The 26,489-nt window shown below is 48.0% G+C and overlaps 1 protein-coding gene across 1 annotated transcript in view; it reads left to right on the plus strand.

Annotated features, from left to right (window-relative positions):
- The window catches only part of VWA5B1 (von Willebrand factor A domain containing 5B1), a 261,917-nt gene that overhangs the window by 72,322 nt on the left and 163,106 nt on the right, over positions 1 to 26,489 (plus strand). Inside the window, exons 4-6 of the mRNA XM_063942155.1 lie at positions 6,661 to 6,880; positions 7,111 to 7,241; positions 17,802 to 17,933. Of these exons, the coding sequence (XP_063798225.1) occupies positions 6,661 to 6,880; positions 7,111 to 7,241; positions 17,802 to 17,933 (483 nt within the window). The remainder of the gene's footprint in view (positions 1 to 6,660; positions 6,881 to 7,110; positions 7,242 to 17,801; positions 17,934 to 26,489) is intronic.

Below are 26,489 nucleotides of genomic sequence, written 5' to 3' on the forward strand. Positions count from 1 at the left end.
GCGCCCTACGGGCGCTCTTCACACCGTCGCAAGGGGCTACGCCCCCTTATCCCTTGCATGCCTTTCTGGGGTTCAATATTTGTATTATATGGAGTATTACCTGCATTCCTTTGTTAGTGGTTAAATATTGCACAATGAAAGGGCGTGCGATGGTGAAGGAGGCGCAGCCCCTTGCAACGGCGTGAACAGCACCTGCAGGGCACGATGTACAGAATGTAGCGGGTGCGGGGGGGACTGCGGATGGTGTCTGTAGATGCTGCGGGTGGAGGGGGGGTGGAAGTGGGGGTGGGGCCCGGATGGGGAAGGGTCGGGAGGTGCTGCGGGTGGGGGAGGGGCAGAGGAGTGGGGGATGCAGATGGGGGAGGGGTCCGGAGGCACTGCAGGTGGGGGAGGGGCAGGGGTGCCACGGGTGGGAGAGGGGCAGGTGTGGGGATGTTGTGGATGGGTGAAGGGTTCCGGAGGTGCTGTGGGATGGGAAGGGGCGGGAGTGCCGGGGGTGGGGTAGGGGTCCGCAGGCGCCATGGGTAGGGGAGGGGCAGGTACGGGTGGTGCGGCGGATGGGGAAGGAGGTCCGGAGGTGCTGCAGGCGGTGGAGTGGCAGGTGCGGGGGTGCCATTGGTGGGGGAGGGGTGGGTGAGGGGGGGACCGCGGATGGAGGAGGGTGTCTGCAGATGCTGCGGGTGGAGGGGGGCAGGTGTGGGGGGAGACATATAAGGGTGGTGAAAGGTGGAGGGGGCTTGGAGGTGCTGTGGGTGGTGAAGGGGCGGAGGAGTGGGAGCCGTGGGTGGTGTAGGGGATCTGGAGGCACAGCGTGTGGGGTAGGGGTGGAGTGCCGCATGTGGTGGAGGGGAAGGTGCGGAGGTGTGGTGCATTGGGGAGAGGTCTGGAGGCGCTGCCGGTACTGTACCTGCCAAAAAGGTAGTTCGAGGGTATGCAGTAACAGGGCCAGGACAGGGGTGACAGGGTCAGAACAGGGTTGACGGGGCCAGGACAGGGGTGACAGGGTCAGAACAGGGGTGACGGGGCCAGGACAGGGGCGACGGGGCCAGGACAGAAATTACAGGGACAGGATAGGGGTGACAGGGCCAGGGTAGGGGCGGCAGGACCAGGACAGGGGTGACAGGGCCAGTATAGGGTTGACAGGGCAAGCACAGGGGTGACAGGGTTAGGATAGGGGTAACAGGGCCAACATAAGGGTGACAGGGCCAGGATAAGGGTGAAAGGGCCAGGATAAGGGTGAAAGGGCCAGGATAAGGGTGGCAGGGCAAGGCCAGGGGTGACAGGGACATGACAGAACACAGGGCACGGGAGAGATTGGTATTAGGGACAAAACAGTGGTGACAGACAGATGTGTCTTACCGGAGTCACTGCTGCTGGCTGCTGCTGTTCCACTCCAACCTGTTGGGATCTGCTGCTGGTGGAGACTTGGCATGGCTGACTCTCTTAGGCTGGAGTCCTGCTTCCTCTGCCCGTCCGCATCCCCCCCCCCCCCCCCTCAGTCACACACCGCAGACCTCGCGCAGCTGCCGGGCACTGTGGTAATGGGAGACTGGGAGTGACTGGTTAGCCCCCAGGAGATGCTGCGGCTGGAGGGAGGAGGGGGTCATAGCATGCACGTGGCGCGGACCTCGCGGCTGCTGGGCACTGTGGTAAGGGGGGACTGGGAGTGACTGGTTAGCTCCCAGGAGACGCTGCGGCTGGAGGGAGGAGGGGGTCGGAGCCTGCAAGCAGCTCGGACTTCTGCAGCGCTGCCCGCCAGCTAAAGTGTGTGAAGGAGCTGGGCGCACCTCACTGTGGGTGGCAGCGCTGCAGCTAGCGGTGGAGTTGCCGGGGCTGGAGATAACAGAGGCAGTACGGAAAGTGCACAGCGGCTGGTGCCCCACAAAACTGCAGCTAAGAAGCGTGGAGTGTGCTAGAAAGTGACGCTCCTCCGCGCCAGAGAGACCCTGCTGAGTATGCTGATGTGGGGGGTCAAGCACACAGTGAGCCGGTGCCCGTCTGTCTGTACGGCATACCCCCTCACATACCTCCCAAATGTCCCGATTTTCGCGGGACAGTCCCATTTTTTGGGGTCTGTCCCGCTGTCCCACCCGCGGGTCGCAGTGTCCCGCGGTGGGGGGGGGGGGGGGGGGGGCAGTTGGAAAGCTCCTGTACTCGCTGTTCTGCTTAGCAGAGCAGCGGAGAATAGTGGAGACAGAGGGAGAGGGGGCATCAGGGGGTACGGATTAAGGGGGGGGTTCCAGCAGCAGAGCCGGATTAAGGGGGGGGTGGGGTGGCAGGGGGTACGTACCATTGGCCCCACAGTTTTAGGGGGCCCCCCCGGCTCGAGTAGCTCTGTCCCAGCTCAGAAGCTCCCCCCCCCCGTCCTGCCAGCAACAACGGCAGCATTGTGCTACAGTCAGCACACGCTGCTGCATATTGGCAGGTCTGTGGTGTTACAGGGAGGCAGCAGTCTCCCTGCTTTCTTCTGCCTGTGCGGGTGTGTAGGGGGGAGCGACCACCTCCTCTGGATTTAGCCCTAGCTGAGGGGCCAAAATTCCATAAAAAAAAAAATACTGGAATTTGCATAAGGGGGCATGGCCTCGCGGGTGCTATTAGGCCACGCCCCAACCCCACAGCAGGCACAGCAATGAGATAGGGCTCCCCTGTCTCAAGTGCCCTGGGCCCCCCGGACTCATAATCAGCCACTGGGGGCATGCCAGCAGCTCACAGAGCGCTGGGCATGCGCCCTCATTGACGAAAACGGGGGCCCTCCCGTGAAGCCACACCCCCTTTTCGCCGAGTTTGTGTCCCTCCTTCTGCCTGAAGAAAGCTCCTGAAGAAAGCTGGGAGGTGTGCACCCCTGCCTGTGCCATGCCCATACTATCTGCTTCTGCTCCTAGTCTCCTATAGATTTGGCCAGATCTGTGACTCATTTGACTAACTCCTCCCAGTGTTGTGACTCCGCCCAGCGTTAGCAAATGAGTCACAAAGTCACAGATCTGGGCTATTGTATAGGAGATGCGTGCCTACGCACCATAACCCTGAATATTTTTATCCAATAGGAATTTATCTAACCCATTCTTAAAGGTGTTGACTGAGTCCGCAGTTACTACTCTCTCAGGCAGGTAATTCCAAACACGTATTGTCCTTACTGTGAGAAAACCTTTTCGCCTCAATGTGCGGAAACTCCTCTCCTCTAACCTAAGCAAGTGACCACGTGTCCTCTGTGCTGATCTTATAGAAAACAGGTCCCTCCTGAGCTCTGTGTATTGATCCCTTATATATTTGTAGATGTTGATCATGTCCCCTCTTAGTCTCCTCTTTTCCAGTGTAAACATGCCTAGCCTTGCAAGCCTTTCCTCGTATTCCAGCGTCTCCATGCCCTTGATTAGTTTGGTCGCCCGCCTCTGAACCTTTTCTAGCTCCAGGATATCCTTTTTGTAATATGGTGCCCAGAATTGCACACAGTATTCAAGATGTGGCCTCACTAGTGATTTATATAATGCACAGGTTCTCAAGCTCGGTCCTCAGGACCCCACACAGTGCATGTTTTGCAGGTAACCCAGCAGGCACACAGGTGTATTAATTACTCACTGACACATTTTAAGAGGTCCACAGGTAGAGCTAATTATTTCACCTGTGATTCTGTGAGGAGACCTGCAAAACATGCACTGTGTGGGGTCCTGAGGACCGAGTTTGAGAACCTATGATATAATGGGAGTATAATACTCTCGTCCCTTGCATCAATTCCCCATTTTATGCATGCTAATATCTTATTAGCCTTCTTTGCTGCACTCCTGTACCCAAAGCTGCTTAATTTGTTATCTATGTGAACTCCTAAGTCTTTTTCCAGTACAGAATCCCCTAATATTACCTCATTTAGTATGTAGGTGTTATTTTTGGTCTTGCCCCCACAGTGCATTACCTTACACTTGTCTGTGTTGAATCTCATTCTCCATTTTGCTGCCCATGTTTCCAGTTTAGTTAAGTCGTTCTGAAGAGACTCAGCATCCCCCTCCGTATTTATAACCTTACACAATTTGGTACCGTCTGGGAAAATTGACACCATGCTCTCTAGACCTACTGTTAGGTTGTTGATGAAAATGTTGAACAAAAGTGGTCCAAGTACAGACCCTTGTGGCACACCACTTAGTACTTTAGTCCATATTATTCATTTATTTTCATTTATTTATATTCATTTATATTCATTTATTTTCATTTATTTATATAGCGCCAGCATATTGCGTCACGCTGTATTTATAGCCTGTAGCTGTCACTGGTTAGTCTGGGTGTGTATAAGCATATTAGGGACGAGAAGCATTATGCGAACCCAATAAATATATTTTCAGCTACATTTGTGCAAAACAAAAAATAAAGAAATTAATAAAATAAAATATTTACATGAATTATATTATATTCTTTTATAAAATCTGCCTCTTCGCGAACATCCTTCTTCAAAACAGATTATTTCTGTGTTTAATCCCTGAATGCTCGTTGTGGTGCGGCGATATTTTCCAGGCCATTACTCCGAGCGTCTAGTTATTCGGCCACCAAGAGACACAACAGTGGTGTAGAAATGAGGCCTCGTCTCTCTAGCCCTGGGTGAAACGTGACTGTGAGATCATTAATGAGGTTCTGTAGTTGCTAAGGAAGACCTGCGTTGTTCCCTGAAGTCAGAGGGAGATAATGAGGGTTGTACACAAAGCAAGTGGAGAGTGCGCCACGCAGGATATAGAGAGTTTGGTTGGCTGCAGCTGGATCTCTCATAGAACTGTTGCAGAAATAGCATTTTTGTTGCTGTGCAAAATAATAGAAAACATCAGTTGTTTAATGATAATATAGCCTGCAGAGAAGACATCGGAGCTACAGATAGCAGGCATATATATATATATATATATATATATATATATATACATATATATATATATATATATATATATATATATATATATACATATATATATTATGGCTCCGGCAGTGAGACCGCACTTGTCCTATCTACAGTCTCAGCCCAGATCTTTCTTGTGTTCTGATATCAGATATTTTGCACAAAAAAAGTAGACTGCGGCTCCCTTATGTGGAATCACCGACAGGAGGACGACGATCTGATTGGCTGCAAATGGCAACGTTATTTTCATGTTGAATTTGTCCCACAATGCGATGAAATGCTTTGTTCCGCATATATCGCGCGTCAAGTCTGTGATTTGGTGATACATTGGCGGGAATTACAAAGAGGTCCACAAATGGGGAAAAAAATGCGTAACAGATTTAGGGGGTCATTCCGAGTTGATCGCTCGCTAGCAGTTTTTAGCAGCCGTGCAAACGCTATGCCGCCGCCCTCTGGGAGTGTATTTTAGCTTAGCAGAAGTGCGAACGGTTGTATCGCAGAGCGGCTACAAAAATTTTTTTGTGTCGTTTCAGAGTAGCTCAAAACCTACTCAGCGCTTGCGATCACTTCAGACCATTCAGCTCCAGATTTGACGTCACAAACCCGCCCAGCGTTCGCCCAGCCACGCCTGCGTTTTTCCTGGCACGCCTGCGTTTTTCCGCACACTCCCTGAAAACGGTCAGTTGCCACCCAGAAACGCCCACTTCATGTCAATCACTCTGCGGCAACCAGTGCGACTGAAATACTTCGCTAGACCCTGTGCAAAACAACATTGGGGGTAATTCCAAGTTGATCGCAGCAGGAATTTTTTTAGCAGTTGGGCAAAACCTAGGCCCTCATTCCGAGTTGTTCGCTCGCAAGCTGCTTTTAGCAGCTTTGCACACGCTAAGCCGCCGCCTACTGGGAGTGAATCTTAGCTTATCAAAATTGCGAACGAAAGATTAGCAAAATTGCGAATAGACACTTCTTAGCAGTTTCTGAGTAGCTCCAGACTTACTCGGCAACTGCGATCAGTTCAGTCAGTTTCGTTCCTGGTTTGACGTCACAAACACTCCCAGCGTTCGGCCAGACACTCCTCCGTTTCTCCAGCCACTCCCGCGTTTTTCCCAGAAACGGTAGCGTTTTTTCGCACACACCCATAAAACGGCCAGTTTCCGCCCAGAAACACCCACTTCCTGTCAATCACATTACGATCACCAGAACGAAGAAAAAACCTCGTAATGCCGTGAGTAAAATACCTAACTGCATAGCAAATTTACTTGGCGCAGTCGCACTGCGGACATTGCGCATGCGCATTAGCGACTAATCGCTCCGTTGCGAGAAAAATATAACGAGCGAACAACTCGGAATTACCCCCCATGTGCACTGCAGGGGAGGCAGATATAACATGTGCAGAGAGAGTTAGATTTGGGTGGGGTGTGTTCAATCTGCAATCTAATTTGCAGTGTAAAAATAAAGCAGCCAGTATTTACCCTGCACAGAAACAAAATAACCCACCCAAATCTAACTCTCTCTGCACATGTTATATCTGCCTCCCCTGCAGTGCACATGGTTTTGCCCAACTGCTAAAAGAATTCCTGCTGCGATCAACTTGGAATTACCCCCATTGTTCGTTGTGCCCGTACATCGCGCGTGCGCATTGCGCCGCATACGCATGCGCAGAACTGCCGTTTTTTTAGTTTAGCCTGATCGCTGCGCTGCGAACAAATGCAGCTAGTGATACCTGTGATATGTCTGTGCTGGTCCCGGGAGATGCGTCTCAGTGTGTTTGTCTTTATCCTGTCACGTAGGGCGGATTCTCCTGGATGAAGATTTGGAGAGAATCATTTTTGTGGCCAACCTTGGAACTGTGCCAGCCCAGGAAAGTATATCCGTGTTGATCAGCACTTCCTCCGAGCTCCCGACCCTCTCCAGCGGGGCCGTCCGAGTCCTTCTCCCTCCGGTCTGTGTCCCCCGAGTGTCGCACTGCACCCCGGAGGGCTCCCTGGCAACAGTGACCCCCCAGCGATTGTAAGAATAATATCATTGTTACACACCGCATTAAGTTGTATCACTAACTTGTCATTCTATTGTTCAGAGGTATACTGCTTCTGGCTCTCCTGATGTGGTAGAACTACAAATCCCAGCATCATGACTTACGTGATGGGACGTATAGTTCTATCACAGTTGGTGAGCCATATGGTATCACCACAAGACATTGGTTATTGGACTCTAGACTCAGATCTGGTATTTGTTCGTAGGAGAGAGGCCGGGCTGTCGGGAGGCAGCAAAAAGCTCTGCCTGGCCACCTTACTGGAGACAGAAGCCGTCAACGCCATAGAATATGAACTTACCTTCCATCTAGAGATCCGAGCGCCCTACCTTTTAGCAGGTAAGTAGTCGCTGTGTGGATACAAGAGTGAACCACAAGAAGAGATGATGTACAGGACAGGTACACTCAACCACATGGAGGCCAGACACAAATGGCTACATTTAGAGATTGATGGAACCCCAGATAGTCTCAGCTAGGTGGAAACTGACTAAACTACAGGTAAAGGCAACTGGAACTGCAAAACGAGACACTTTAACTACAGGGAGAGACAGCTTCATGTAGAGGTAGAAAACAGCATGGAGTATCACTAGAGACAGCCTTAAATACAAATGGAAAAAACATAAATTGCAGGTAGAGCCAGCCTCAACTACAGGCAGCAACAGCCTGAACTAAAGGTAGAGGCAGCCTCAACTACACACAGCAACAGCCTGAACTAAAGATAGAGGCAGCCAGGGCCGTCTTTCCGTGTGGGCTCAATGGGCTCTTGCCCAAGGGCCCCAGGAGTATAAGGGCCCTTGGCTGATAGCTGAGGGTCCCCTCTTTCCAGGGGTACCAGATTTTTGAAAATCGGCCTTGGGGAACCGGAGATATCCAACGTGAAAGCAGTGGTCCCCATCCGAGCCTGTTAATTGCTCTTCCCAGCCAGATATCTCAGGTTCTGTCTGACTTAGAGTTTTTCTGAGGTTATAATCCAAAAGCTGTGACTCTCCCCTTTTGCTGGACGCTGGCAGCTTGTCTCTACTGTGCCCAGAACCAGAGATATCAGCCTTCCAGCAGCTGGTCCCTGCTCCAGCTCCACGCGCCTGGTATACAGTTTTATATATTCATTGGAGGATTGCTCTGGTTCCTGAACTCTGAATCCCAAGTCCCCAAAACCTTCTGAAAGGTGGGAATCTCTAGTTTTTTATCCCATTCAAAACAAAGAAATATATTTTCAGGAACTTGAGATATCTGCAGTCAAGCAAGCTGCCCTCCCACCAGAAAATGATGAATATTAAGCCTACTCCACTATCCATCCCTCCCCTGTGTATTAAACACCCCCTACCATCCTGGAAGTCATGTACCGGGGCCCCTTCATTCAGCCCAATGCCCTCTTCTACAGTTTAGTGTTCTCCCTCCCGCCCCATCTGTGCAGTAAAGGAGCAATTATCAGAAATTACTGCTCCAGGTCCTACATGCTGAGCGGAAGATAAAACACCCCCTACCACCCACGGGACATCAAAGCTGCCGCTGATAGCACCCCCCCACCCCTACCGCTGGAGGATGGGTAGGGGGCCCAATGCATTGCTGTGCCCAGGGGCCTACACTGCCGTTAAGACGGCCCTGGAGGCAGCCTCAACTACAGGCAGCAACAGCCTGAACTAAAGGTAGAAACAGACTCAACTATAGGCAGCAACAGAATGAAATAAAGGTAGAGGCAACCTCAACTACACGCAGCAACAGCCTGAACTAAAGGTAGAAACAGACTCAACTATAGGCAGCAACAGAATGAAATAAAGGTAGAGGCAACCTCAACTACACGCAGCAACAGCCTGAACTAAAGGTAGAGGCAGCCTCAACTACAGGCTGCAACAGAATGAAATAAAGGTAGAGGCAGCCTCAACTACAGGCAGCAACAGCCTGAACTAAAGGTAGAGGCAGCCTCAACTATAGGCAGCAACAGCCTGAACTAAAGGTAGAGGCAGCCTCAACTACAGGCAGCAACAGCCTGAACTAAAGGTAGAGGCAGCCTCAACTATAGGCAGCAACAGCCTGAACTAAAGGTAGAGGCAGCCTCAACTACAGGCAGCAACAGCCTGAACTAAAGGTAGAGGCAGCCTCAACTATAGGCAGCAACAGCCTGAACTAAAGGTAGAGGCATACTCAACTACAGGCAGCAACAGAATGAACTAAAGGTAGAGGCAGACTCAACTACAGGCAGCAACAGCCTGAACTAAAGGTAGAGGCAGCCTCAACTACAGGCAGCAACAGAATGAAATAAAGGTAGAGGCAGCCTCAACTACAGGCAGCAACAGAATGAACTAAAGGTAGAGGCAGACTCAACTACAAGCAGCAACAGAATGAACTAAAGGTAGAGGCAGACTCAACTATAGGCAGCAACAGCCTGAACTAAAGGTAGAGGCATACTCAACTACAGGCAGCAACAGAATGAACTAAAGGTAGAGGCAGACTCAACTATAGGCAGCAACAGCCTAAACTAAAGGCAGAGGCAGCCTCAACTACAGGCAGCAACAGAATGAACTAAAGGTAGAGGCAGCCTAAACTACAGGCAGCAACAGAATGAACTAAAGGTAGAGGCAGCCTCAACTACAGGCAGCAATAGAATGAACTAAAGGTAGAGGCAGCCTCAACTACAGGCAGCAACAGCCTGAACTAAAGGTAGAGGCAGCCTCAACTGTAGGCAGCAACAGCCTGAACTAAAGGTAGAGGCATACTCAACTACAGGCAGCAACAGAATGAACTAAAGGTAGAGGCAGACTCAACTACGGGCAGCAACAGCCTAAACTAAAGGTAGAGGCAGCCTCAACTACAGGCAGCAACAGAATGAATAAAGGTAGAGGCAGACTCAACTACAGGCAGCAACATAATGAACTAAATGTAGAGGCAGCCTCATCTATAGGCAGCAACAGCCTGAACTAAAGGTAGAGGCAGACTCAACTACTGGCAGCAACAGACTGAACTAAAGGTAGAGGCCACCTAAACTACAGACAGCAACAGAATGAACTAAAGGTAGAGGCAGCCTCAACTACAGACAGCAACAGAATTAACTTGAGGCAGCCTCAACTACAGGCAGCAACAGCCTGAACTAAAGGTAGAGGCAGCCTCAACTATAGGCAGCAACAGCCTGAACTAAAGGTAGAGGCATACTCAACTACAGGCAGCAACAGAATGAACTAAAGGTAGAGGCAGGCTCAACTACAGGCAGCAACAGCCTGAACTAAAGGTAGAGGCAGCCTCAACTACAGGCAGCAACAGAATGAAATAAAGGTAGAGGCAGCCTCAACTACAGGCAGCAACAGCCTGAACTAAAGGTAGAGGCAGCCTCAACTACAAGCAGCAACAGAAAGAACTAAAGGTAGAGGCAGACTCAACTACAAGCAGCAACAGAATGAACTAAAGGTAGAGGCAGACTCAACTATAGGCAGCAACAGCCTGAACTAAAGGTAGAGGCATACTCAACTACAGGCAGCAACAGAATGAACTAAAGGTAGAGGCAGACTCAACTATAGGCAGCAACAGCCTAAACTAAAGGCAGAGGCAGCCTCAACTACAGGCAGCAACAGAATGAACTAAAGGTAGAGGCAGCCTAAACTACAGGCAGCAACAGAATGAACTAAAGGTAGAGGCTGCCTCAACTACAGGCAGCAATAGAATGAACTAAAGGTAGAGGCAGCCTCAACTACAGGCAGCAACAGCCTGAACTAAAGGTAGAGGCAGCCTCAACTATAGGCAGCAACAGCCTGAACTAAAGGTAGAGGCATACTCAACCACAGGCAGCAACAGAATGAACTAAAGGTAGAGGCAGCCTCAACTATAGGCAGCAATAGAATGAACTAAAGGTAGAGGCAGCCTCAACTACAGGCAGCAAAAGCCTAAACTAAAGGTAGAGGCAGCCTCAACTGTAGGCAGCAACAGCCTGAACTAAAGGTAGAGGCATACTCAACTACAGGCAGCAACAGAATGAACTAAAGGTAGAGGCAGACTCAACTACAGGCAGCAACAGCCTGAACTAAAGGTAGAGGCAGCCTCAACTACAGGCAGCAACAGAATGAATAAAGGTAGAGGCAGACTCAACTACAGGCAGCAACATAATGAACTAAAGGTAGAGGCAGCCTCATCTATAGGCAGCAACAGCCTGAACTAAAGGTAGAGGCAGACTCAACTACTGGCAGCAACAGACTGAACTAAAGGTAGAGGCCACCTAAACTACAGACAGCAACAGAATGAACTAAAGGTAGAGGCAGCCTCAACTACAGACAGCAACAGAATTAACTTGAGGCAGCCTCAGCTACAGGCAGCAACAGCCTGAACTAAAGGTAGAGGCAGCCTCAACTATAGGCAGCAACAGCCTGAACTAAAGGTAGAGGCAGACTCAACTACAGCAGCAACAGCCTGAACTAAAGGTAGAGGCAGCCTCAACTACAGACAACAACAGAATGAACTAGAGGCAGCCTCAACTATAGGCAGCAACAGCCTGAACTAGAGGTAGAGGCAGACTCAACTACAGAGAGCAACAGAATGAACTAAAGGTAGAGGCAGCATCAGCTATAAGCAGCAACAGCCTGAACTAAAGGTAGAGGCAGCCTCATCTATAGGCAGCAACAGCCTGAACTAAAGGTAGAGGCAGACTCAACTACAGCAGCAACAGCCTGAACTAAAGGTAGAGGCAGACTCAACTACAGACAGCAACAGAATGAACTAAAGGTAGAGGCAGACTCAACTATAGGCAGCAACAGCCTAAACTAAAGGCAGAGGCAGTCTCAACTGTAGGCAGCAACAGCCTGAACTAAAGGTAGAGGCAGACTCAACTACAGCAGCAACAGCCTGAACTAAAGGTAGAGGCAGCCTCAACTACAGACAACAACAGAATGAACTAGAGGCAGCCTCAACTATAGGCAGCAACAGCCTGAACTAGAGGTAGAGGCAGACTCAACTACAGAGAGCAACAGAATGAACTAAAGGTAGAGGCAGCATCAGCTATAAGCAGCAACAGCCTGAACTAAAGGTAGAGGCAGCCTCATCTATAGGCAGCAACAGCCTGAACTAAAGGTAGAGGCAGACTCAACTACAGCAGCAACAGCCTGAACTAAAGGTAGAGGCAGACTCAACTACAGACAGCAACAGAATGAACTAAAGGTAGAGGCAGACTCAACTATAGGCAGCAACAGCCTAAACTAAAGGCAGAGGCAGTCTCAACTGTAGGCAGCAACAGCCTGAACTAAAGGTAGAGGCAGCCTCAACTACAGGCAGCAACAGAATGAAATAAAGGTAGAGGCAGCATCAACTACAGGCAGGAACAGCCTGAACTAAAGGTAGAGGCAGCCTCAACTATAGGCAGCAACAGCCTGAACTAAAGGTAGAGGCATACTCAACTACAGGCAGCAACAGAATGAACTAAAGGTAGAGGCCGCCTCAACTACAGGCAGCAACAGCCTGAACTAAAGGTAGAGGCAGCCTCAACTACAGGCAGCAACAGAATGAACTAAAGGTAGAGGCAGACTCATCTATAGGCAGCAACAGCCTGAACTAAAGGTAGAGGCAGACTTGACTACTGGCAGCAACAGACTGAACTAAAGGTAGAGGCCACTTCAACTACAGACAGCAACAGAATGAACTAAAGGTAGAGGCATCCTCAACTACAGAAAGCAACAGAATGAACTAGAGGCAGCCTCAACTACAGGCAGCAACAGCCTGAACTAAAGGTAGAGGCAGCCTCAACTATAGGCAGCAACAGCCTGAACTAAAGGGAGAGGTAGACTCAACTACAACAGCAACAGCCTGAACTAAAGGTAGAGGCAGACTCAACTACAGGCAGCAACAGTCTGAACTAAAGGTAGAGGCAGCCTCAAATACAGACAAAAACAGAATGAACTAGAGGCAGCCTCAACTATAGGCAGCAACAGCATGAACTAAAGGTAGAGGCAGACTCAACTACAGACAGCAACAGAATGAACTAAAGGTAGAGGCAGACTCAACTACAGCAGCAACAGCCTGAACTAAAGGTAGAGGCAGACTCAACTACAGACAGCAACAGAATGAACTAAAGGTAGAGGCAGACTCAACTACAGCAGCAACAGCCTGAACTAAAGGTAGAGGCAGCTTTAACTACAGGCAGCAATAGAATGAACTAAAGGTAGAGGAAGCCTCAACTACAGTCCGCAACAGAATGAACTAAAGGTAGAGACAGACTCAACTATAGACAGCAACAGAATGAACTGAAGGTAGAGGCAGCCTCAACTACAGACGGCAACAGAATGAACTAAAGGTAGAGGCAGACTCAACTACAGCAGCAACAGCCTAAACTAAAGGTAGAGGCAGACTCAACTACAGACAGCAACAGAATGAACTAAAGGTAGAGGCAGCCTCAACTACAGGCAGCAACAGAATGAACTAAAGGTAGAGACAGACTCAACTATAGGCAGCAACAGCCTAAACTAAAGGTAGAGGCAACCTCAACTACAGGCAGCAACAGAATGAACTAAAGGTAGAGGCAGACTCAACTACAGGCAGCAACAGCCTGAACTAAAGGTAGAGGCAGCCTCAACTACAGGCAGCAACAGAATGAACTAAAGGTAGAGGCAGACTCAACTACAGGCAGCAACAGAATGAACTAAAGGTAGAGGCAGCCTCATCTATAGGCAGCAACAGCCTGAACTAAAGGTAGAGGCAGACTCAACTACTGGCAGCAACAGACTGAACTAAAGGTAGAGGCCACCTCAGCTACAGACAGCAACAGAATGAACTAAAGGTAGAGGCATCCTCAACTACAGACAGCAACAGAATGAACTAGAGGCAGCCTCAACTTCAGGCAGCAACAGCCTGAACTAAAGGTAGAGGCAGACTCAACTACAGGCAGCAACAGTATGAATTAAAGGTAGAGACAGCCTCAACTATAGGCAGCAATAGCCTGAACTAAAGGTAGAGGCAGACTCAACTACAGCAGCAGCAGCCTGAACTAAAAGTAGAGGCAGACTCAACTACAGGCAGCAACAGTCTGAACTAAAGGTAGAGGCAGCCTCAACTACAGACAAAAACAGAATGAACTAGTGGCAGCCTCAACTATAGGCAGCAACAGCCTGAACTAAAGGTAGAGGCAGACTCAACTACAGACAGCAACAGAATGAACTAAAGGTAGAGGCAGACTCAGCTACAGCAGCAACAGCCTGAACTAAAGGTAGAGGCAGATTCAACTACAGACAGCAACAGAATGAACTAAAGGTAGAGGCAGCCTCAACGACAGACAGCAACACAATGAACTAGAGGCAGCCTCAACTATAGACAGCAACAGAATGAACTGAAGGTAGAGGCAGCCTCAACTACAGACGGCAACAGAATGAACTAAAGGTAGAGGCAGACTCAGCTACAGCAGCAACAGCCTGAACTAAAGGTAGAGGCAGATTCAACTACAGACAGCAACAGAATGAACTAAAGGTAGAGGCAGCCTCAACGACAGACAGCAACACAATGAACTAGAGGCAGCCTCAACTATAGACAGCAACAGAATGAACTGAATGTAGAGGCAGCCTCAACTACAGACAGCAACAGAATGAACTAGAGGCAGCCTCAACTATAGGCAGCAACAGCCTGAACTAAAGGTAGAGGCAGACTCAGCTACAAGCAGCAACAGAATGAACTAAAGGTAGAGGCAGCCTCAACTACAGGCAGCAACAGACTGAACTAGAGGCAGCCTCAACTACAGGCAGCAACAGAATGAACTAAAGTTAGAGGCAGCTTCAACTACAGCAGGGGTGGGCAACATGCGGCCCGCGAACCGATCCTGCCTGGCCTGCTGTCTCCCATCAGTGTGCAGTGACAAGCGGCCCGCTTGTCATTACGCTACACTGCTGCCAGGCGTGGCGCCGCTGAGGAAATCCCAGTCATGTCACAGAGTCTGTTGACCGGGATTTCCGCTGTGATGTCATGCGCTGGGCGGCATGGGGGGCGGATCCACAGCAGGAGCGGTGAGCGGCGGGCAGCAGCAATGACTCCGGACAGCAGCAGTGACTCCTGGCAGCGGGGAGCAGCAGCAACTCTTTGAAGCACGGGCAGCAGGGATCAGGCAGCGGATCATCTTCCACTGTGACAAAAGGTAAACCCCCTGCCCAGCCAGTACCTGAAATGGATCTGTACGTAAGCTGCAATATGGGTTCGGGGGAGGTGGATAAAAACTGCTATATAGGTGGGGGGGGAAAGGGGGTAGGGACTGCTATATAGATTCAGGGGAGGGGAGGTGGTAGGGGGTTAGGGACTGCTATATAGATTCAGGGGAGGGGGGGGTGGAAGGGTGGTAGGGACTGCTACATAGGTTCAGGGAAGGGGGGTAGGGATTGCTACATAGGTTCAGGGAAGGGGGGTAGGGACTGCTATATAGGTTCAGGGAAGGGGGGTAGGGACTGCTATATAGGTTCAGGGAAGGGGAGTAGGGACTGCTACATAGGTTCAGGGAAGGGGGGTAGGGACTGCTACATAGGTTCAGGGAAGGGGGGTAGGGACTGCTACATAGGTTCAGGGAAGGGGGTAGGGACTGCTACATAGGTTCAGGGGAGGGGGGGAGGGGGGTAGGGACTGCTATATAGGTTCAGGGGAGGGGGGGAGGGACTGCTATATAGGTTCAGGGGACTGCGGTGCATGCGTAGTTCAAACCCGATTTACAAGATATTTTGTGTGTGGCCCTTGACTATTCACTGGAAGTGTAAAGTGGCCCCCCAGCTGAAACAATTGCCCACCCCTGAACTACATGCAGCAACAGAATGAACTAAAGGTAGAGGCAGTCTCAACTACAGCAGCAACAGCCTGAACTAAAGGTAGAGGCAGACTCAACTACAGACAGCAACAGAATGAACTAAAGGTAGAGGCAGACTCAACTATAGGCAGCAACAGCCTAAACTGAAGGTAGAGGCAGCCTCAGATAAGAACTGCTATATAGGTGGGGGGAAAAGGGGGTAGGGACTGCTATATAGATTCAGGGGAGGGGGGGGGTGGAAGGGGGGTAGGGACTGCTATATAGATTCAGGGGAGGGGGGGTGGAAGGGTGGTAGGGACTGCTACATAGGTTCAGGGAAGGGGGGTAGGGACTGCTACATAGGTTCAAGGAAGGGGGGTAGGGACTGCTATATAGGTTCATGCAAGGGGGCTAGGGACTGCTATATAGGTTCAGGGAAAAGGGTAGGGACTGCTACATAGGTTCAGGGAAGGGGAGTAAGGACTGCTACATAGGTTCAGGGAAGGGGGGTAGGGACTGCTACATAGGTTCAGGGAAGGGGGGTAGGGACTGCTACATAGGTTCAGGGAAGGGGGGTAGGGACTGCTACATAGGTTCAGCGAAGAGGGGTAGGGACTGCTATATAGGTTCAGGGGAGGGGGGTAGGGACTGCTATATAGGTTCAGGGGAAGAGGGGTAGGGACTGCGGTGCATGCGCAGTTCAAATCCGATTTACAAGATATTTTGTGTGTGGCCCTTGACTATTCACTGGAAATGTTAAGTGGCCCCCCAGCTGAAATAATTGCCCACCCCTGAACTACAGGGAGCAACAGAATGAACTAAAGGTAGAGGCAGCCTCAACTACAGGCAGCAACAGCCTGAACTAAAGGTAGAGGCAGCCTCAACTACAGGCAGCAACAGACTGAACTAAAGGTAGAGGCAGTCTCAACTACAGGCAACAACAGAATGAACTAAAGGTAGAGGCAGACTCAACTACAGGCAGCAACAGACTGAACTAAATGTAGAGGCAGTCTCAACTACAGGCAGCAACAGAATGAACTAAAGGTAGAGGCAGACTCAACTACAGGCAGCAACAGAATGAACTCAAGGTAGAGACAGACTCAACTATAGGCAGCAACAGCCTAAACTAAAGGTAGAGGCAACCTCAACTACAGGCAGCAACAGACTGAACAAGAGGCAGCCTCAACTACAGGCAGCAACAGCCTGAACTAAAGGTTGAGGCAGACTCAACTACAGGCAGCAACAGCCTGAACTAAAGGTAGAGGCAGCCTCAACTACAGGCAGCAACAGACTGAACTAAAGGTAGATGCAGTCTCAACTACAGGCAGCAACAGAATGAACTAAAGGTAGAGGCAGCCTCAACTACAGGCAGCAACAGAATGAACTAAAGGTAGAGACAGACTCAACTATATGCAGCAACAGCCTAAACTAAAGGTAGAGGCAACCTCAACTACAGGCAGCAACAGACTGAACTAGAGGCAGCCTCAACTACAGGCAGCAACAGCCTGAACTAAAGGTTGAGGCAGACTCAACTACAGGCAGCAACAGCCTGAACTGAAGGTAGAGGCAGCCTCAACTACAGGCAGCAACAGACTGAACTAAAGGTTGAAGCAGACTCAACTACAGGCAGCAACAGGCTGAACTAAAGGTAGAGGCAGCCTCAAATACAGACAGCAACAGACTGAACTAAAGGTAGAGGCAGCCTCAACTACAGGCAGCAACAGACTGAACTAAAGGTAGAGGCAGTCTCAACTACAGGCAGCAACAGAATGAACTAAAGGTAGAGGCAGCCTCAACTACAGGCAGCAACAGCCTAAACTAAAGGTTGAGGCAGACTCAACTACAGGCAGCAACAGCCTGAACTAAAGGTAGAGGCAGCCTCAAATACAGACAGCAACAGACTGAACTAAAGGTAGAGGCAGCCTCAACTACAGGCAGCAACAGCCTAAACTAAAGGTTGAGGCAGACTCAACTACAGGCAGCAACAGCCTGAACTAAAGGTAGAGGCAGCCTCAACTACAGGCAGCAACAGCCTGAACTAAAGGTAGAGGCGTCAGGACACTACTGTACTCCAGGATAGAGACAGCCTGAACAACAGTCGTATAATGCTTAAACTGCAGACAGAATCAGCTTGAGCTACAAGAGACAGACCAAAAGACACTCCATCTATTTTACAGGTGTTGAGAGTCCCACCCATGAGATCCGAGCCGACGCTGACCCTTCAGCTCCGTCTGCCAAGAGCATCATGATCACCCTAGCGAACAAGCACACGTATGACCGTCCCGTGGAGATCCTCATCCATCCCAGCGGTAATGGACATCTGTAGATACATTCAGCGAGGTCCCTGTAGTTTGGTTGTAGAATGATTTGAGGGAACGAGGGAGGATGTAATGTTTCCTGTGCCAGAAGATTCTTTTGTGTATTTGTATCAAGTACTTCAATATTGTTCTCAGTGAGTAGAGGGGGGAACTTCCATAGGATTCTCAGCAGATGTATGACTGCAATGCCCTGCTCACCCTGACAGTCACTGGCCTGCTGGTACCCGTAGCACCACATCAGCAAGCCTTGCTTCATTTTGGGATGGATGTGTTAATAGCACAATGGGGGTCATTCCGAGTTGATCGCTCGCTAGCTAGTTTTAGCAGCCGTGCAAACGCTATGCCGCCGCCCACTGGGGAGTGTATTTTAGCTTAGCAGAAGTGCGAACGCATGTGCAGCCGAGCTCTGCAAAAACAGTTTGTGCAGTTTCAGAGTAGCTCTGAACCTACTCAGCGCTTGTAATCACTTCAGCCTATTCGTGTCCGGATTTGACGTCATACACCCGCCCAGCGAACGCCCAGCCCCGCCTGCGTTTTTTTCAGCCACTCCTGCGTTTTTGCAAACACTCCCTGAAAACGGTCAGTTAACACCCAGAAACTCCCCCTTCCTGTCAATCTTCTAGCAGCCGCCAGTGCGAAGAAAAACTTTGCTAGAACCTGAGCACAACCACAAAGGGCTTTGTACCCGTACGTCGCGCGTGCGCATTGCGGAGCATACGCATGCGCAGAAATTACGTTTTTTCAACTGATCGCTGTGTTGCAAAAATCGTCAGCGAGTGATCAACTCGGAATGACCCCCCCCCATGTTCTGTCATGATACATGGACACGGGGCAGAGCTTAAATATTCTGCACTGCTGTAAACACTTTAATACCTTGGTTGCACACAGGGTATCCGGTCAGGTGGTATTCATGTGACCAGCGGTCGGGAGACCGACAGTCACATGACCTCCTCCAGCATCCCGACCCCTCACTATCCCAATGGTCGGCATGCCGACCAACAGCGACTATTTCCACTCGTGGGTGTCCACAACACCCATAGAGTGGGAATAGAACCCGCCCGCATGAGGGCTTGCTGCACTCGCCCCTCCCCGTTGGGACCCCGGTGTCGGTATGCTGCCGGGATCCCGGCGTCGGTAAGCTGACCGGTGGTCTCCTGACCGCCGGTCAGCCATACTGCACCCATCCGGTCTCTAGGGTGACCACTATTGGTCGACAGTAACTAGGTCGACAGAGTCTCTAGGTCGACATGTTCTAGGTCGACTGGTCAAAAGGTCAATGTCAGTTTTTCATTATTTTTTTCTGTTTTTGGACTTTTTCATACTTAACGATCCACGCGGACTACGATTGGGAACAGTAACCTGTGTAACGAGCGCAGCGGTAGTGGAGCGAGGCACCTTGCCCGAAGCATGGCGTGCGAAGCGAACCATACGAGGGGACACGGTGCACTAATTGGGGTTCCTGGTCACTGTACGGAGAAAACGACACAATTTAAAAAACAAAAAAACTCATGTAGACCCGTTGACCTGTCGACCAAGAACATGTCGACCTAGATACCCTATCGACCTAGAATCCATGCCGAACTAGTTACTGTCGACCAATAGTGGTCGACCTAGGTGTGGTCGACCCTCCATACCACACCCATAGCACAGACCTGATAGAGATGAATGCAAGAAACATTGGAATTAGGTCCAATCTATAGATGGTATTTTTGCGCTTAGTAAATAAGGCCCACCGTGACTATAAAGATCGGTTGGTATACATAAGAAGACGTACAAAGGCATCGGGGAAGGACACTTATCTGATGCAATCTTGGGCGTGGAGATATGCTGGTGGGAATTTGTCTGAGGGGAAGTCTATAAAGCTCCTTTCCTCTCTGATGTGAGGTGATTGCGTGGTGGGCCGCATAGAGGGGTTGAGGGCCGGCGATAAGAAGCTGAGGACGGGAATGGCCCTGGGCAGGGACACATGACAAGTGGACAGTAGTGATTGGAGCTCAGTGTATACAGAATTAGATGTATTCCTAGCCGGTACATGGTGCAGGGGACCACAGGCGTATGAGCGCAGAGATGTTACCAGGACACATGACTCTGGATGGGGAACTGAGATGAGCAACCCGGGAGTTGCAGCAGATGTTTCATTACAGTCTCAGATTTTTATTGCCGACATGAGATTAATGTCTGATTAATCAGACAGCGGCGGGCCTCGCAGGTCACATTGCTGTCATCTTATTGACTTGTTTGAGGCCTGTGCGTCACGGCGTCTGCTGTGACAGATGTTATTTACCAGCCCGCGTTACACTGTGTCACTCGGGGTGGATGTTAGCGATCGTTTATTGTGCTTACATAGAATATTATATTAGACTGAGCTGTAATGAAAGTGCTGGGGCGTTACCAGGTTATATGGAATCCGGGAACGCAGCGCGGTTTGGCTCCTGTCTCTCATGAGATGATGATTGACAGATAATTGTTACAACTATTTCTGTTGCCTTAAAGACTAAAATAAGAAATAATTATATATTCAGGTCCTTTTTCACCAGTCTGCTTGGAAGCTGGAGATTTCAGCTCTACCCTATTCACTAGAACTCAGGAGCCACACTTATTGCTACAGTGATAGGAACCAGGCGGCCCTAGGGCCACGTGCAGCCCTTCCAGCCTTCATCTGTGTCCCACAGCTCCTTACTGATTTATAGTCCTTTTCTGTAGCTGGTATCACTGGCTTACAGTGCCTGCAGATATATTATCACAGATAAGTGTCTCTTTCTCCGATGTGTGGGCTATTTATTATACAACGCATCTTTAGTCCAAAAATTATCAGCACTTTTCACCAATTTTTGCAACTTTGGATTCTCTTGTGTTATATATATATATATATATATATATATAAATCATGAAAAACGGAAAATACTGCGCCACAAATGAAAATAAAGACTTTGCAACCCAACATATATGGCTATTCTGTTTTGACACTCCCGATATATAGGGCGTCTGCTGATCCCCCAAGTAATACTGGGATGGTAAATCCCTGAATTATTTGAATTTAAGAAGGAAAGGGATGGGGGGTAGCGACCACTGGTGTCTAAAAATGAATTACAAAAATGCTTAAAACAATTAAAACATTTATTAAGAATTTACAAATCTTTTTTAAAAATTGGATAAAAGGTAATTACACATACATATAAAAAAGTGCAAAAAATGTAAAGTGCTTATCTGAGTCAGAGGTCAAATGATGACCAATGCGTTTCGTCACACAGACTTCATCAAGGGGTAAAGGCAGAGTGGGACTAGGCTCGTATATTTATACTTGTGCTGCTCGTAACTCAATTATGACATCATATCCTGGAGACACCACTAACTTCTCCAATGGCACTCTGGAGTCAGCAAGCCCTCCTAATGCTGACCCATCCATTTGAGTTATGCTGGGAAGTGGGTGGTCCAGTGTGTAGTGTGTCTGGAGTTGGTGATGGAATAAACAGCACAGCAGTGAACTCACATGTCTCTGTGTCTTGATGACTGGATTTACAAACATATGAACAAAACATGGTGTCAGAAGAAGTTTAACTTGGACTGCTCGTGCTCTCAGAGTGTGACAGAATCCTGCAGCAGTCTGTAAGGCTGTGATACTCAGTGTCTGCAAAACCTGCCATGTGCTCCTCTCTTAAAACAGTGAGTAACCATGGATAAACTGGCTCCTCCAACCGGCATGGAAAAGATTTAAGCAAAGGTTTAATATATATCTTGCTGCATGTGGAGCTGATACAGAGGCTAACAAAATGAAGGCATCCATTTTCCTCCATGTGATAGGAGAGGCTGTGCTGGACATTTATAATAGTTTTCAGTTTGCTGAGGGGCAGAATATGGTGCTATCTTCTATAATGCAAAAGTTTGAAGATTACTTTGTGCCAAGGAAAAATGTGACATATGAAAGATATAAGTTTTTCACATGTGATCAGAAGTCTGTAGATGGATTTGATCAGTATGTTACAGAGCTGCAATCACTCAGTAAAACCTGTGAGTTTGGTGATTTAAAGGATTCACTGATTAGAGATCGTATTGTCTGTGGAATACCTGATAATGGACTGCTGAGAGAGCAAGACCTAACACTAGACAAGGCAGTGACTATGTGTAGATCTGCAGAAATAACTAGATTTCAAGCCAAAAAGTTACACAAGGAAGCTGATGCTGATGTACATGTAGTGCAGAACACAGAGATAAGCAAACCTCCATTCTGAAGAATGAAGCGGTCTAAGCCACAGTCTAATAAGGAAATGTGTAGTAGATGTGGAAATGCTCACAATCCTAAAATGTGCCCGGCTTATGGTAAAACCTACATGAAATGTGGTAGACTTAATCACTTTACCAAATGCTGTAAAATTTCAAATGAAACAACCAATGTGCATGCTGTTAAACAAACAGAGGAATTCTTTGTGGATTGCATTGAACTTTGCAGTGCAGATAAGAAAGAATGGATTGTCCCTTTAACTGTGAACGAGATTGTCATTCCCTTTAAGCTTGATACTGGCGCGCAGGTGAATAAGACTTTTAGAGTAAACCCTAAAATTCATCCAGCCAAAGTGAAAGTTACAGGGTACACTGGGGAGGAAATTCCTGTGAAAGGTACATACTTAGTGACACTGAAATATAAGGGACAACAGTTTAAAACATCTCTACTGATTGTGGATAAAAATGTGCAACCGATTCTAGGATTAAGTTCCTGTGAGAAACTAAGCTTGCTAAAGAAAGTTTTTATGGTGACATCACAAGTAGAAGATGACTGCAAATCGATGTTTACAGAATACAGAGACTTGTTTGAAGGTCTAGGTTGTTTGCCTGGAGAGCATAAAATAAATATAGACACACAAGTTTCTTCAGTGATACACCCCTGTAGAAAAGTGCAGTTTGTGCTGAGAGAAAAACTGAAACAAGAGTTAAATCGCATGGAAGCCTTGGGAGTGATACAGAAAGTTGATGAGCCTACTGAATGGGTAAGCTCCTTAGGAATTGTTGAAAAGAAAAATGGACAATTCAGAATTTGTCTAGACCCCAGAGATTTAAACAAAGCTATTAAACAAGAACATTTCAAACTACCAACCAGAAATGAAATCATGTCGCAATTTGCGGGAGCAAAATGGTTCAGTAAATTGGACGCATCTTCAGGATTCTGGCAAATTAAGATAGATGAGGCCAGCTCAAAGCTTTGTACATTTAATACACCAGAAGGTCGATACAGATTTCTTCGACTACCATATGGAATATTGTCTGCTCCAGAAGTATATCACAAAAAGATACACATGATTTTTGAACATATTCCAGGTGTTGAAACAATGATGGATGACATTGTCTGTGGATCTACAAAGAAAGAACATGATTCTAGATTGAGACAAGTAATGGAACTTGTCAAGAAAGTGAATCTAAAGCTAAACAAGGACAAATGGGAACTTGGTGTGAATACACGTACCTTTATGGGCGATGTAGTCTCGGATAAAGGTGTAAAACCAGACCCAAGGAAAATATCAGCCATAGTAAACATGGAACGTCCTAACAACAAAGACGGTGTCAGAAGATTCCTAGGAATGAATACTTACTTAGGAAAGTTTATTTCTCAACTCTTTGACTGAACAGCCTCTCTTAGATGGTTGTTGGACAAAGATAACGAGTGGATGTGGTCACAAGAACAAGAAGAAAGTTGGCAAAACTTGAAACAGATCATTACAGAGCAACCAGTGCTAAAATTCTTTGATCTTGCGATAAGAATTTCAGCAGATGCTTCGCAATTTGGCCTAGGCTCAGTGCTTTTACAAGAACATGAGGATACATGGCAACCAGTAATCTATGCATCAAGAGCACTGACAAGTGCTGAAACAAGGTATGCTCAGATAGAAAAAGAACTTCTAGCGATCACATATGCATGTGAGCGATTTCATCAGTTTGTGTATGGTCAAACATTTACAGTGGAAACTGACCACAAGCCATTGATAGCTATCATGACTAAATCATTACATGACTGTCCCATGAGAATTTTACGAATGTTTATCAGACTACAGAAATACTGTATGATGTACACTTGCTGTACTGTCCCGGCAAATACATGTACATTGCTGATACACTTTCTCGTGCTGTGGACAAAAGTGAAGGTTCCAAAAGTCTGATGGATGAAGAGATAGAAGCCTATGTTAATTTGATCGTAGCTTCTCTACCAGTGTCTCTTGCAAGACAAGAACAGATTAGGAAAGAAACTGAGACAAATGACACAATGAAAGTGTTGAAAGATATCATTCTGAAAGGTTGGCCAGCAGAAAAACACGCGTGCCCGCTGTCTATCCATGATTATTGGATGTACTGCAGTGACCTTACAGTTGTCGATGGTATTATTTACAAAGGCAATAGGTTTGTCATACCTGCACGACTAAGAAAAACTATGCTGTGCAAGATACATGAAGGACACTTAGGAGAAGAAAAGTGTAAGCGGAGAGCGCGTGAAGTTATGTATTGACGAAGAATGAACCAAGACGTAGCACAGACTACAGCTACATGTGAATTATGTCTTATGTATAGACCGAAACAACAAGTCGAGCCACAGAGTCCTCACGCAGTGCCAGAGAGACCGTACCAGAAAGTTGGCGCAGATCTGTTTGATTGTAATGGGAAAACATACATTGTCGTGACTGATTATTACTCTAACTACCCTGAGGTGAAGACACTACATACAACTATTAGTAAAGCCGTAATCAATTGCATGAAGTAAATCTTTGCAAGGCATGGTGTTCCTATGGAAGTGTTCACTGACAATGGTCCTAATTTTTCCAGTGCTGAATTTAGACAATTTGCTGATGAGTGGGAATTTGTCCATACTACGTCAAGTCCCCACTATCCACGCTCAAATGGGTTGGTGGAAAGTTCAGTAAAAACTATAAAGAGTCTCATGAAAAAAGCTCAAGAAGGTAAAGAAGATTTCTACAAAAGTCTTTTAATCTACCGCAGTACACCTTTACAGAATGGACTTTCTCCTGCACAAATGCTGATGGGAAGGAGGATTAGGGCAAATCTCCCGATACATGATGAACTGCTTAATACACATAACTCAGCGTTGGTCAGACTGAGTAAGGAACGTCAACAGGCGAAACAGAAACTGTTCCATGACAGGCGAGCAAAACGCTTATCTGATCTAATATCGGGTGACCAAGTCCGTCTCAGAGATCACGAGAAAGGTATTTGGGTGCAGAAAGGTATTGTGCAAGCACAAGTAGCACCAAGATCTTATACTATACATACAGAGCACGGAACGGAAGTAAGAAGAAATCGGGTGGATTTAAGATCTCAACCTAACCATAATGAAGACAACATGACTGAAGAATACCCTTCATCTGACATGTATGATGATCCTGATAATGGTGAACAAACCACGATTCTAGAAAGGTCCAACATGGTCAATGAAATGCAGACTGTGTATGAAAGACCCAAAAGGGAAATACGTAGACCTGAGAGACTCATTGAAACGTGTTAGATGATTTTCTTAATATGACGTTGTTAATTGTTACATTGAAGCGTACAGGGCTTATCTTTAAAGAAAAGAGGATGTGATGTTAGTGTATTAGAATGCTTAGTATTTGTAGACACTCCCTTACTAATAGGTGTAAGCCTGAATCTTCAGTGATGGTCCCTGGGACCAGGGGGATGCTGGGAAGTGGGTGGTCCAGTGTGCAGTGTGTCTGGAGTTGGTGATGGAATAAAGCAGCACAGCAGTGAACTCACATGTCTCTGTGTCCTGATGACTGGATTTACAAACGTATGAACAAAACAATAAGGTTTGAGATAAAAATATGGTAAAAAAAAGGGGCAGACTAGATGGGCCAAATGGTTCTTATCTGCCGACAAATTCTATGTTTCTATTGGGGGTCATTCCGAGTTGAGCGCTTGCTAGCAGTTTTTAGCAGCCGTGCAAACGCTATGCCGCCGCCCTCTGGGAGTGTATGTTAGCTTAGCAGAAGTGCGAACGCAAGGATTGCACAGCGGCTACAAAATAATTTTGTGCAGTGTCAGAGTAGCTCCAGACGTACTCAGCGCTTGCGATCACTTCAGACCATTCAGTTCCTGTTTTGACGTCGCGAACACGCCCTGCGTTCGCCCAGCCACGCCTGTGTTTTTATCTGGCACGCCAGCGTTTTTCCGACCACTCCCTGAAAACGGTCAGTTGACACCCAGAAACGCCCACTTCATGTCAATCACTCTGCAGCCAGCAGTGTGACTAAAAAGCTTCGCTAGATCCTGTGTGAAACTACATAGTTCGCATTAATAGTACGTCGCGCACGCGCATTGCACCGCATACGCATGCGCAGAAGTGCCGATTTTTTTGCTTGATCGCTGCGCAGCGACCGAAAGCAGCTAGCGATCGACTCGGAATGACCCGCTATGTTTTTATGTAACGCCATCCAGCCCTGCAGGTAAGTATAACACCTTCCTGAGATTGATGATTTGCGCCGCCCCCATTGTACGCTACAGGGATGCATAAACTAAACGGTGGCGATAGCAGTGATCTCTCCGCTGTGTAAT

This window comes from Pseudophryne corroboree, chromosome 10 (assembly GCF_028390025.1).
Source record: "Pseudophryne corroboree isolate aPseCor3 chromosome 10, aPseCor3.hap2, whole genome shotgun sequence".
In the NCBI taxonomy this organism is placed as follows: Eukaryota; Metazoa; Chordata; class Amphibia; order Anura; family Myobatrachidae; genus Pseudophryne; species Pseudophryne corroboree.